At 41.9% G+C, this 13,331-nt stretch overlaps 1 protein-coding gene across 1 annotated transcript in view; it reads right to left on the reverse strand.

Moving 5' to 3' along the window:
* The window catches only part of ext1b (exostosin glycosyltransferase 1b), a 95,099-nt gene that overhangs the window by 24,327 nt on the left and 57,441 nt on the right, over positions 1–13,331 (reverse strand). Inside the window, exons 2-3 of the mRNA XM_053612477.1 lie at positions 2,416–2,509; positions 445–552 (exon numbers count right to left, since the gene is read on the reverse strand). Of these exons, the coding sequence (XP_053468452.1) occupies positions 445–552; positions 2,416–2,509 (202 nt within the window). The remainder of the gene's footprint in view (positions 1–444; positions 553–2,415; positions 2,510–13,331) is intronic.

The raw sequence follows: 13,331 nt of genomic DNA on the forward strand, positions 1-13,331 counted from the left end.
TAATGCTTATGCACGTCTGGATATTGAGGTACATGCTACATAAGAAGGGTGAATCATACAGGACAGGGAGATTGACCGGCATTAACAAACTCTAAAAAGCGCACTCCTTAAATCTACAGTATGAATTCAACTCCTCAGGAACATGAGCACGAGCATGTGTACGGCCCTCAGGAAGACACACTGCTACAGTATTCTCAGCTGTCAGTGCTAAACTTAAAGAAAGAAAGAAAGCAAGAAAGATGCAGCATTGCTAAGGTACTGCAATAAGCCCAAGAACCTCCACTCCCACTGCAAATGAGAGCAAGAAATAGGTCTCTACATATTACACCAGGTGGACTGTAAGGTCAAAATGTTAAAAAACAAAACAAAAAAAAAAACAGCCATTATAGAGACAGCAGAGGAAGATGGCGAGATACAAAAACAAGAGAGACAGAGATTTCTGACCTGCAGCAGGAGCCTCTCGTCTCCGATCACAGCGCCCGTGTTCCAGTTGATGACCTCTGAGAAGGGAAGCTCCCAACCATTACTTAGCATGACAGGCACACAGGCTGCCTACGTACACAAGCACAAACACACACACAAACAGAAAGGTCACAGTAGTGCTTCATTCATAGTGCATCTTCATTAGATAGCTATACAAATCAGCCAGTGTGTGCATATATTACAATGAAGAGGAAAGCAACATTAAAAGAGCGTTGATTAAACAGCAGCGATTCGAATGAACTCGACTACAGCAGGTCCTGAGACGAGACGAGACACTGTGTGCACTACCACCGGTAGCTCGTTTCCACTGACAAATGGTGACTAATCTGAAACCAGATTTCCAAAGCAAAAGGGCAAGCTCTCAGCAAAATCAGTTCAGTTCCAGATGGAACCCAGGACCGGTGATACAAGGGTGTTGTGTCCATCCATCTTCCATACTGCTACATGGTTTTGCATGGGAGCCTGGAGCCTGGAGCCTATCCCGAAGAACTCGGGGCACAGGACGGGGCGCCAACCCATCAGTTAGCACAACCACACACACACGTTCACACGCTGGCATTTACATATTGTCTGTAATCAACCTACAACGCACGAACTTCGAACTGGGGGGGGGGGGGGGGGGTCAAGTGAATATTCACTGTTGTAGAAAAATGTAATAAAAACAAAAACATCTTTCTGTCGTCTTCTGTGCAGTTATTGTCTATGAGTATAGTCATGTAATGTAACTGAAGACCCTTGCACTAAACTTGTGGTCACACTGGCAGGATGTTTTCGACTCACGTTGCTCAAATCACTCCACGCTGGTTGCGTTGCTATATTTAGTTGGTATCAGTGTTAGTACCAGGCAGGTGCAATACAACAAAATCTAACTACAGAACGTATATAAAAATCACCCATTTGATCACAAACCAGTAAAACCTTAAATCTGGATAAAAATCGTGTTTATAAAATGTATCCATGCGGTGCATCACGAACAGCTGCCACTGTTGGGCCCTTGAGCAAGGCCCTTAACCCTCTCTGCTCCAGGGGGCACTGTATCATGGCTGACCCTGTGCTCTGACCCCAACCTCCTGACATGCTGGGTTATGTGAAGAAAAGAATTTCACTGTGCTGTAATGTATACGTGATTAATAAAGACTCATTATCATTATCTACTAGTGTCACAATGAGCCTACAACAACAACATTTCACTCCTCATGATTTCTGATGCCTATTTGACAGGATTAATACATTTTACATATCGACACAGAATGGTGAAAATACAGGCACTATCCTTTATTTTTTTCTGTAAATCAAACACTTCAAGCTCAGCGAGTATCCTCGACTGACTCAAGAACCACTGCAAACAGGAACGAATATGTGGACGCAAAAAACGCGAATATGCAGTAGTTGCCAAATTGCATTAATTTGCATAAATTTGAATCGAGATCAACTTTGATCAGCTCGGTCGTGTCCATTTTCCGTCATTAACAGCGGCTTCGTCTAAGGTCAGCGGAAATCAGCAGGTCTTATTGAAAACGTACGAAATCTGCTTCTGCCAGGGTGAACGCAGGGTTTTAACGAAGGTTTTAACTTCGGAGACTAAAATCTTATCTAAGACATTAAACTTGTCGAACAACCCCTGGCTCAAACACTGGCGTCTGTGGAAAAGTGGTGTACGGTGGCCAAATAAGTCTGCTTCAAATTCAGAAAAGTCTGTTCAGCAAACACTGCACAAGAAAAATAAAAATGTTCTGGCATCAAGCTGACGGGTTTGTCCTTCAAAGAGGAACGGAGGTGTGGTGGAGGAGAGGAGGAGACCGATGAGAAGCAGCAAAGCATCGGCCAAAGTACAGGCTGCCAAGAGGCTCAGCTCTTGAACACACACAATCAGCTTTCTGAGGGGTGTGTGTGTGTGTGTGTGTGTGTGTGTGTGTGTGTGAGCCAGCTCACCTGCAATGCTTCCAGGAAGCGAAAGGAGCCCAATCGCCGTCCTCGCGGCACCAGACAGAAGGTGGAGTTGTGAAGCATTTCACGGTAGTCATATCTGCAAAAACGTACACACACACAAAAACAACATGAGCCAAGCTTTTCACCATCTCTATTCTTTTCATCTAACATCTATATTAATCTCTTGGCCCACAGTGCAGCTCCTTCCATTCATCCTTCTCTTTCTCTCCCTCCTGTGAAGTGTCATCTGGCTATCCAAACACAATGATCTGGCTTCTTGGGGTAACGAGCTATGAGTGACACCAGCTTGCATAAGCCAAGCACATTTGCCAGGAGTGTGTCTGGAGACAGGCTTTATCCATCACACACACACACACACACACACACACACAGTTCACACTTTGCTACATCTCAGTCACACACACCCAGCACAGATGCCTTGAGAAGATATATAGGTGTTTTCCATATCAAAGAGACAGAAAGTCATTTCTCTGTCACTGAGCTCAAGGGAGCAGGCGTGCCACAGATGGGTCCTTCTTGCTTACAGACACACACAGAAGTGACTGGAAACATACAGCCATATACAGGCCAAAAGGTTAGAAGACAGATGGCTGTTGCAGGTAAAAAATGATTTGGGAGAATAAATGCAGGGTGAAGGTTAAGTCAGGACAACCTTCATACACGTACACAAGAGTCAGGAATTAAATACACTTTCCTACACCTACAGTGCACCTACTGTATATGATCACATTTTACCCCATGTAATGGTCAGTGAGTCACTACAACTACGGGTGTACGTAATAAGTAGTGGGTAACGTACGGGTGTACGTAATCAGACCCCTTAACTTGTTTCACATTTTATGTTGCAGCGTAAATGCTATACGTTTATTTTCACATCAATCTACATGCAATACTCCATAATGACACAGCAAAAAAAAAAAAAAAAAAAAAAAAACAGAGCTGTAAAATTTATTAAAAAGAAAAAACTGAAATATCACATTTGCACAAAAAAAAAAATAAATAAATAAATCTTACACTGAGGAAGAGCTTCCCATCTGTCCACTCTGTCATGAGGCCCAGATCAGTCGAGTGTTGCAGCGATGGTTGACCTTGTACAAGTTTTGTCCCATCCTGACACAAAATCTTTGGAGCTCAACCAGAATGACCATCAAGTTCTTGGTCACCTTTCTCACCATATTGCTCTCTCTGACCCCCCCCGACCCCCGACCCCCCGACCCCCAGGTTCTTGGTCACCTTTCTCACCATATTGCTATCAGGAGGTTCCTTTGACCTCATGGCCTGGTTTTTGCTCCGACACGCATTTTCAGCTTTTAGACCTAATATAGACAGGTGTATGCCTTTCCAAATTATGTCCAATCAATTGAATTTGCTAATCAATTGACGTGGACTCCAATCAAAGTGTAGAAACATCTCAAAAGATGACCCAGATCTTTGGGATGCATCTGAGGTGAAGTTCAAGTGTCATATCAAAGAGTCTGAATTCTCATGTCAGTGTGATATTTCAGCTTTTTTTTAAAATTTTTTTTTAAAAAATTTGCAGAATCATCACAAATCTGTTTTTTGCTTTGTCATTATGGGGTATGGAGTGTAGATTGATGTCAAAAAAATATTACTGAAAGCATTTCAACATAAGGTTGCAAGATAACAAAATGTGTGTGTGTGTGGGGGGGGGGGGGTGAAGGGGTCTGAATACTTTCTGAATGCACTGTATTAAAACATCTGCACAAATTATTTATGAACATCGATGAGAAATGACATGACTGGCCAACGATATCTTGTTTATCTCAGCTCGTAAAAATGATCCGTCACAATGGTCTTATCGCGTTAATAAAACTGGGCTGAAATCAATGGAATTAAATTTCAAATCTTTTTTTTCCAAACACAAAAGCTACAAGTAAAATCAAGTTTTATGAAGCAGAAAACAACTCGGCTCAACGGGAATTCTGTTCGCTGTCGACGCTGTATGTGCACTGCCATATTGTGGTGATGTGACGTATGTTTAATTCAGAGAACTCTGGCAAGGTGACTGTTACCCAACTTCCTGGGATTCCATCTGTTCCACTGCACTTTACTGAGTCAGAGGTCGGGCTTTTCCAAGTCCTCAGAACAATAGATTGCTGCATACTGCTTCTTCCTGTCATGACTAATATCTTGATTCACTCAAACATGACTACCAGCCCATCCCATTAAAAAGCATTTACGTATTTACACTGACTACTAGTCTAGTGCTCATAAACTGACTGTAATAACCTTCTTAGTAAACACTGATTGAAATTTGAATAATATTATCCTGGTGGAGTAAATTGATCTATTTAAAGAAAAAGGGAAAAAAAACCCCAAAAAGATCAGTGGCCTTTTAAAAAGGCAACATTCACATCAGACTAACTGTCCGGGTGCTTGTGAGGTAACAAAGCATCACTCAGCCTATGAAAGAATGAAGCTGCCATGAGAAGGAAAGAGTGTGTGTGAGAGAAAGAATCTAAGAGGGGAACTGAGAGGGGGAGGAATGGCTGTATTCTTCAACATCATGTTGAAATGTAAAATGTGCACAGAATTTCTCCAGATATAAGCACTTTGGTGCAGCATGTGGGTTTACTGATGGACAACCCAAGTATATTATGTCCAGAAAGAAATGGCTTTATTTCCAATTTGGTGTAAACATGAAAATATTTGATATCAAGGCAAGAAGACAGAGAGCTGGAGAAAAGGGGAGGATCAAGAGCAGAGGGAAAATAGATCAATAATAACAGCCTGAGAGAAAAACAGGAAGGAGCTCTTTTAAAACCTCTCCTTTCCACTGAACGCTTAGAAAGGATCTGCCCTATGAATTTGATTGCTAGATCAGTTGTGCATTTCAATTCTAAAGAAAATCGTAAAGTGTGCTACATTAGTAGTTTGCTTATGCACATTCACAGTGCAGCTCTTGTTAGAGATCTGCACAGGACTGTTTTTAATATATAAATATATGTAAAGAATTCCCACCCACTGCCACAGACAGGTCTGATTAGTCAAACTAATCCCAAACAAAATGTGTTCCAACAGATAAACAAACATGTAGTTTGTCTTGCATTTTTAGCAAAAACAAGATTTTCAGTTCAAATTTGAAGTTTGACCATTCCCACTAATCCTGCAAAATGTTTGACCAATCCCGTGTACTGTAACAGAAAGTCTGATCAATCCCACAAATTCTGCAGAAAGTTTGACTAACCCCACATACTGCCACAGAAAGTTTGACCAATCCCACTAATCCCGCAGAAAGTTTGACCAATCCTGTGTACTGCCACAGAAAGTTTGACCAATCCCACTAATCCTGCAGAAAGTTTGACCAATCCCGTGTACTGCCACAGAAAATTTGACCAATCTCACTAATCCTGCAGAAAGTTAGACTGATCTAACCAGCTCCCACAGTTGCACAGACCCATCATTATATTTTCTAATTAACTTAAAAAACAACTACGATTAAACTACAGCGCCTGTAACCAGGATAAACATTTACTGAAAATGAACGAATGCACTATACGGGTCACATTTACTATTTCACATACCAGCCTGACCTCTGAAAGCACGAGTGCCGTACTGTATCCAATATGCTCTTAATCTACGTGGCCTTTCATTTTCCTAAAAGCGTCATATCTGACCTTCCGCTCACATCCATATGAGACTAAACCCCTCACTCCCACTGATTTTTTTGTTGGGTCCTGTGGCATCCCAGCACCTCCAGCTCCAGTCTATCTCTAAACATTTGTGCGCTTTCATATTTCCTGCACTTTGTAACTGTAGCATGACCAACAAAGATAACATTCCCCTGGACTACAGCAGCGTTGCTTATAAACATAGACTGATCTAGTGAACTGATGTGTTGAACAAAATATCTGCAGGCTATTGCACATCATGACTTATTCAATGACTCACATAATCCAGAATAAAATAGTCACACAGTGGATTTTCAAGCTGCAAAACGCAACCGATAAATAGTAATTGAAGCCAATATCAATTTCTTGTTGCCCATGATATATGTGCATAATTTGAATGCACTTTCAGGAACTTCTCTCTAGCGTCCCCCCTCTCTGATCTCACCAAGAAGGGCCAACAGGACAGGGTGCGCTGGACCGACGAGGCACAGCAAGCATTCCAGGCCCTCAAAAGGACCCTCACAAGCTCTCCAGTCCTCAGGAATCCAGACTTCGAACTGCAATTTACGGTCCACACAGACGCCTCAGAGAGAGGGCTGGGGGCAGTCCTGTCCCAAATGTTCGACAGGGAAGAGCATCTGGTCCTACACATCAGCAGAAAACTGACCCCCACTGAGAGGAATTATGCAGCCGTGGAGAGAGAAGCCGAGGCAGTCGAGCGAGCCATAGAGGAACTCAGGTACTACCTGGCAGGGCGCCATCCACCCTCATCACGACCATGTGCCCTTTCAGAGGATGGCTCGGGTGAAGGACTCCAACGCAAGGGTGACCAGGTGGTTCTTTTCTCTGCAGGACTACTCCTTCCAGGTGAAACACCGGGCGAGGGTCCACCACGGCAACGCAGATGGCCTATTCTGCATACATGCCATGTGGGCCCAACAATGGCCAGCAGGAGGCTCGGAGCTGCAGTGGCTGGGGGGTGAGGGACCTTAAGCGGATGACTATAAGGTGGGGAAGCAGAAATACACACAGCTGGCAGCCAATAAGTAGAGCAGCCACTCTTCACCATCCAGGACAAGCCGGGAGAGTATAAAAGGGCGCATCCAACCGGCAGAGGTGAGCACGTTTTCCTATGCTTCGTCTCCTAAACATTCTCACTCTTTCTCACGCAGGGGCAGATGACGGCGCAGACGATGAAGACAACGCTCCCTGGCTGCACCACACTCTCCACTGGTGCCCACGCTCAGCTCCTCACGTCCTGGGCACCGCCTCGACACTGCTGCAGCCTGAATGCTCCTTCTCACGCTAGAAAGACCTGCACTCCTCACCTTCTCATCACTCACACATTTTCACTCACTGTAAATAAAAGAGCACTTTTTCCCTACGTCTGCCTCCTGTGTGTCTGTGTTCCACTCTGCCTCAAACACCGAGTAGCTACACAATGTAAATAAACAAGGAATAATGGGGTGGCTGTGGCTCAGGTGGTAGAGCAGGTTGTCCACTAATCGTAGGGTTGGCGGTTCGATTCCCGGCCCGCATGACTCCACATGCCGAAGTGTCCTTGGGCAAGACACTGAACCCCAAGTTGCTCCCGATGGCAAGTTAGCGCCTTGCACGGTAGCTCGGCTACCATTGGTGTGTGTGTGTGTGAGTGGGTGAATGAGACAGTGTAAAGCGCTTTGGATAAAAGCGCTATATATAAGTGCGCCATTTTACCATTTACCATAATGTTAAACATTTTGGCACTGTCATTTGTCCGACTGACAGGTGATTTACACCTGAGAGCTCAGAGTGTTAGGGCTGAGAGACAGAATAGGACATTTATATATAACAAAGTAAGTCTTTGTTATTTCAGATTTTTCTGTACGTCATAACCATCATACCCAAAATGCAAGGTTCCCCATCCCTCAGCCCCAGCTATATTCTAGGTCTGTGGGAAGCTCGGTGCATATATGGAGTTTGAGTGCTCGCTAACTAATAGAAGAAAAAAAAAACCCCATTAAATCAGAGATAAAATTAAAAAGCCCCACAGATTACTTAATACAAATATGCTGATGAAACACCTTAGAAGAGAGTATTAGGCTTTTTGATGAGGTTTTACAGAAATGAACCAAAGTCCTTTAATGCCCAGTCTCCAGGTCCTCTACTACATCTAAACTGTATTTAATCACATTAAGAAAAGCACAGCAGCTACATACAAGTGGTTGTGTTTTTAATATCCCAGTTCTCGCTCACTCTCTCTTATATGCTGCTTACAATATCTCTCTCTACACAACACGTCTTTCTTGTCAGAATTCATATGAAGCCTGTCTGGGAAAGAAGCCAAAGTGGTGCTGCTTCTGAATTAGGACGATCGGGCCAAGCTCATGCAAGTGTACACTCCCCTCATCACTGTGCTCAATGACAAACACAGTTGTGTAGCTATATCTGTCCGAATAAATGCAATCTGCAGTAAATACATTCTCGACTTTCAGTATGGACACACCGTATTCACACGTAGACTAATAACAACAACATCATCCTATGGCTATAAAGGAAACACCATTCAAACTAGACCTAGCACATTTACCATGAGGATGCAGTTCATTATATATATATATATATATATATATATATATATATATATATATATATATATATATATATATATATATATATATATATATATATTAAATGTCTAAACAACCTTTAGGCCATATAAATATTAACAGCTCAGTGATGGAACTTGGCTTAAGCGATTTAGAGCAAATACAAAAAACACCCCGGAGCGACAGAACAAATCCATTAAATGCAATCTGCGAAGTACCAGCATTCTGAATAATCCAGTTGTTTTCTTGGCCACAATTTGCCACTAGCCAATGCCAGACATACAAGATTCTGGACTCTACTTTGGCATCCCAGACTGAATTGAAACCTCACAAGAAAATGAACTGGCATCAACGGTCTAATAATACGAGAGAGGCAGAAACATAATCCCTGTTCCTCCAGCCCACAGCCAAGAACCGTTCCAGACGATGTCAAATGCTTGTCATTAAAGGGAGATGTTTTCTGGCGCTGCACAAGTCGAATGTCAGAACACCCCAAATACCCCCCACCCCAATCATGAAAAGGAGGGAAAACAAAATGTGTAGTACACTGAAGATTCCATCCGTCGTCCCACACACCAGCCAGCACAAGAGGTTTTCAAAGTGCTGGTGAGATTAGCAGTGACTAGCGGGGATAACCATCACGCATCAGAGTGACTGACTAGAACATTAGCAACAGGAGTTCATTTGCCAAATGAGATTCCTCAGGCCCTGCACCTCTCAGTGAACAGCAAAAGGTCTATGACGTCAATGTGGGCGAGTTATCGCGATGCTAACAGGATTCTCTGGTTAGGATCAGCAACCTGATGCTTAGTAATATTATTCATCCTGACAGTGAATGTCACCGTGTCTATTACTTATGTAATTTTTTGCTATTAAATCAATAAATATTCCAAAAGATTTGTTTGTCTTGCATTTTTAGCAAAACGAGACTTTCAGTGATCTGTGTGAAGAAGGTGTGAAGTGACAACGTGACAAAGTGTGCACTCATTTAAGGCATATTAACACTCTACTGGTCTGTCTATGAATCAAGGGAGAGTGTTTAGAGTAAAGCATGTGTGTGCGTGTGTGTGTGTATAAAGCTTAAGCCGAGGGGAAATTCCTTTGTTATGGATGTGACATCTGAACTCGTATTGACCTGCACAGTGTCTCACTGCCTGAACAAGCCTAGCGTCTCTGATCAGGTCACCTTTCATGAAGAACACAGCAATATTCAAACGTACACCATTGATTTACATATTACAGATATAAATATATACAAATGCAGATAAAAGTTCACCTTCTCTACTTTTAAATGAGTTTATAGCACTATTCTTTTTTTTAGATCAGTTAATATACACAGTACTTGGTTAAACTTATAAAACTGACCATACTAATCATTGTTTTGAGAAGGTAATCAACATTAGAGTTATCTCTAACGTTAGCTGGCTAGCTTGTTACTAAAGCTAGTCGCCATTGTCTGGCAGCTAGCTTGGAACTATTTTTTTTTTTTTTTTTTTAAATATAAAATGCTCCACTGCCTTAGAGGACTTGGAGGTCACACATTTTCTTCCTCAGTCACTTGACGATTATGCCTCCGTCTGATGGTCATTGAGAGAAAAGAAAGTCATGTACGGTGACTCTGGGTATTAGGCTAAAGCTAGCGCTTTTATCGATTTTATCGATTAGTTGTTGCAGCTCTAAATTTCAGTCTAAAATGTTCACTATAGTAGAACAGCACCAATAGCCACTCAGGACTGTGCATTTAAAAAGTACATTTAAAGTAGCTTTTGATGAGCTTTACATGCTCTGACAGGGCAAAGAAAAGACACACTTTTGTGGAGGCGTCCATGTTTTTTCCCCCTACTCTGCACTTCAAACGGCACTGAGGTGGGAAATGACGTTATTACGACTTGCAAATTACCACTTACAAGGAGCATAAGAATAAACTACAAATGAACTGAGAAAAACAGATGTCTTCATCCACTGTACTGAAACTAATCACTGACAACAGACGAGACAAAAAAAAAGCCCCAAACAAACAATAAAACACCAAATACTGTATGAGACAAAGTTGACAGACACAGTAGCGAATAGTGTATTTCTGCCTGCGATCACATTAAGAGCTGGACCACATCATTGTGGGGATCAGCAGAATGATCAGAATGCTTGGACTTGCATTATATTCATTTTATTACTGTGTTTCAAAGCACATGCCAAATGATTGGCAGGGTGTGTATAGTGTGTGTGGATATGTAGTGAGAGGGTCAGTGTAATTTGGAGCACATCTCATGGAGGTGGCTCTGGTTCTGCATGAGGAACGTGCATGGACATTTCAGTCACTTTCATCCAAGACCACACATTTCCACAGCCGGGATGTTACTGAAAGGTCAAACCACACACACAGACACACAGACACAGACACAGACACACAGACACACAGACACACAGACACACACACACACAAACACAAACACAAACACAAACACACACACAAACACACACACACACACAGTACAGTCCTAGAGTAGACACCCTTAGTTTCTGACTGAAAGAAAACTAAAAAATGAATGACTTAAAAGCATTTCATTCTGAATCCACCACTGATATATATATATATATATATATAAAAAATATAACTGACTTGGCCATAAGCTGTATATGCAGTGTATAGATGAAGCTTAATACCACAACTCCTCCCCCCCGACACAAACACAACCATATCCACACTACTGGCATGCATGGTCTTCAAGAACAAGCAACTGTTAAATTCCCTGTAAAGTGCCTTGAAACATGCAGCATTGTTCGCGTTGATTTCCACTGAATGCATTGATTTCCACTAAATGCGTTGATTTCCACTGAAACAGGAAGTCAGGACGGGACAGAGTGGCTCCTCCCCCTTTTTAAAATCGGCAATAGCGTTTAGCTCATCTCAGAACGGGCTAAGCCATACTTGACAGTTAGGACCATGGGCACGAACCTGAGCAATAACAATGCGTTGGATACAGCAAGGTGATTTTTATAATGCTGAGTCAGGGACACTTTCTAGAGATTCAGATTCTAGATAACATTTGATTGGACAGAAAATGTGACGAGAAGCTGAAGTACAGAATGATGTCATCGGAATTGGTGATCCGCACTGGTGGCATCGAGAGACTTTCGATCTCGAATGCGTCCATTGTTCTAAATGCTGCATTGTTTTGCAGCACACTAGCTTATAACACACTAAAAGTCATACTAAAAGCCACAAAACTTCAATTCTGATTTCATGGGGACTTTAATGCATTAGTCATATCAGATCTCAGTCTTAAAAGTAATCCCAACATGCTGCTTTATTTCACATCGGCAGCCGCTCAGTTGACCGTAGCATGTCTGGTGGCTTCAACATGGATGCACTTATAATGAGATTACGATAGTTCATCAGATACAACAACGTCAGACGTGACTGACAGACCATCCTCCAGAGACTATACCATAGGTTCACCAAAAGCCCTTTTCATTAATGCACTTCTATCTAAGAATTCAACAGCAATAAATCAGTGTAAGGGGATAAGTTGAATTCAAGCAAACAGCCAATATACCATGAAGACTGCCTGGCACAAGACCTAAAACAGTTTTGGGAAACTATTAGGAAAAAGCCAAAAATCAACAACCCAGGAGAAATGCCTGGAAATTACAATGATTCAGAAATGAAGATGCTGTTGGAATGTAATGAACTACAAACCGACAGTATATTCTTGCTCCAATGCTTGAGTACATGCTTCACTGTAATGGTATTTTGGTGTATAATTACATCATTGTATTTTTACTACCGACCAAATCAATACATTTAACCCTAGAAGATTGTAAGTCAATTAAAAGGCAAATCATTCATAATTAGTTTGAGACCTAATCAAAATAAAGTTGTTTCCCGCTGAAACGCTACACTTCAGGGGCCAAATGCTTAGCAGCAATATCTGAGACAGTGAAGACAAATTAGCAGCGCTGGCCCAATTTATCACGTATATTCAGTGTTACATGCTTTAAAGGAAACAGCACAATAATTATCTGCAAATTATGCAAGCCAAAAGACGTGAAGATATAGTCATTTCACGGCTCAACACCCAGCGATTAGCAACCTGAGTTAGCTAGCTTTGAATGTTTTACAGTATGAAAGCGCCGTGTTAAACTTAAGACGTCACTTCGATATTCGGTGTTAAATATGTCTAAGTGAGCTACAGCCTGTATCGATCAGGATAACACATAAGATTCATCTTTACTAGATGGCTATCTATGTAGCTAGAAGCACGCATGAATTATCATGAGCTAGCTAGGTAGATAAGAAACCCAGCAAGCTAGTGAATCCTGCATTCCCTAGCCATCTAACCTTACATTGCTTTATCTACGGTTGATATCCGAGCCGGTGTTCACTTCAGCATAGCTCACTTAGTTAAATAAAATAAATGCTCAAAAATGTATGTACATGGAACATTTTCTGATTAGTTTTGGAAAAAAATTCCACATCAAATGAATTTTATTATCGAATCATCAGCAGACTTCAAGAACAAGGCACAAGCAGAGAGAAGAGGGATCAATGCGGTATATCGGTACTTGAAGTGAACCTGAATGCATGCAATTAAGTTAAATAGCATTTGAAGGCTGCGGGCTTGCTTGACCCAGCCCCGAACATAATGTCTTGTTTGGGATTTTGGTGTGTGAAATT

This window comes from Ictalurus furcatus, chromosome 24 (genome assembly GCF_023375685.1).
Source record: "Ictalurus furcatus strain D&B chromosome 24, Billie_1.0, whole genome shotgun sequence".
In the NCBI taxonomy this organism is placed as follows: Eukaryota; Metazoa; Chordata; class Actinopteri; order Siluriformes; family Ictaluridae; genus Ictalurus; species Ictalurus furcatus.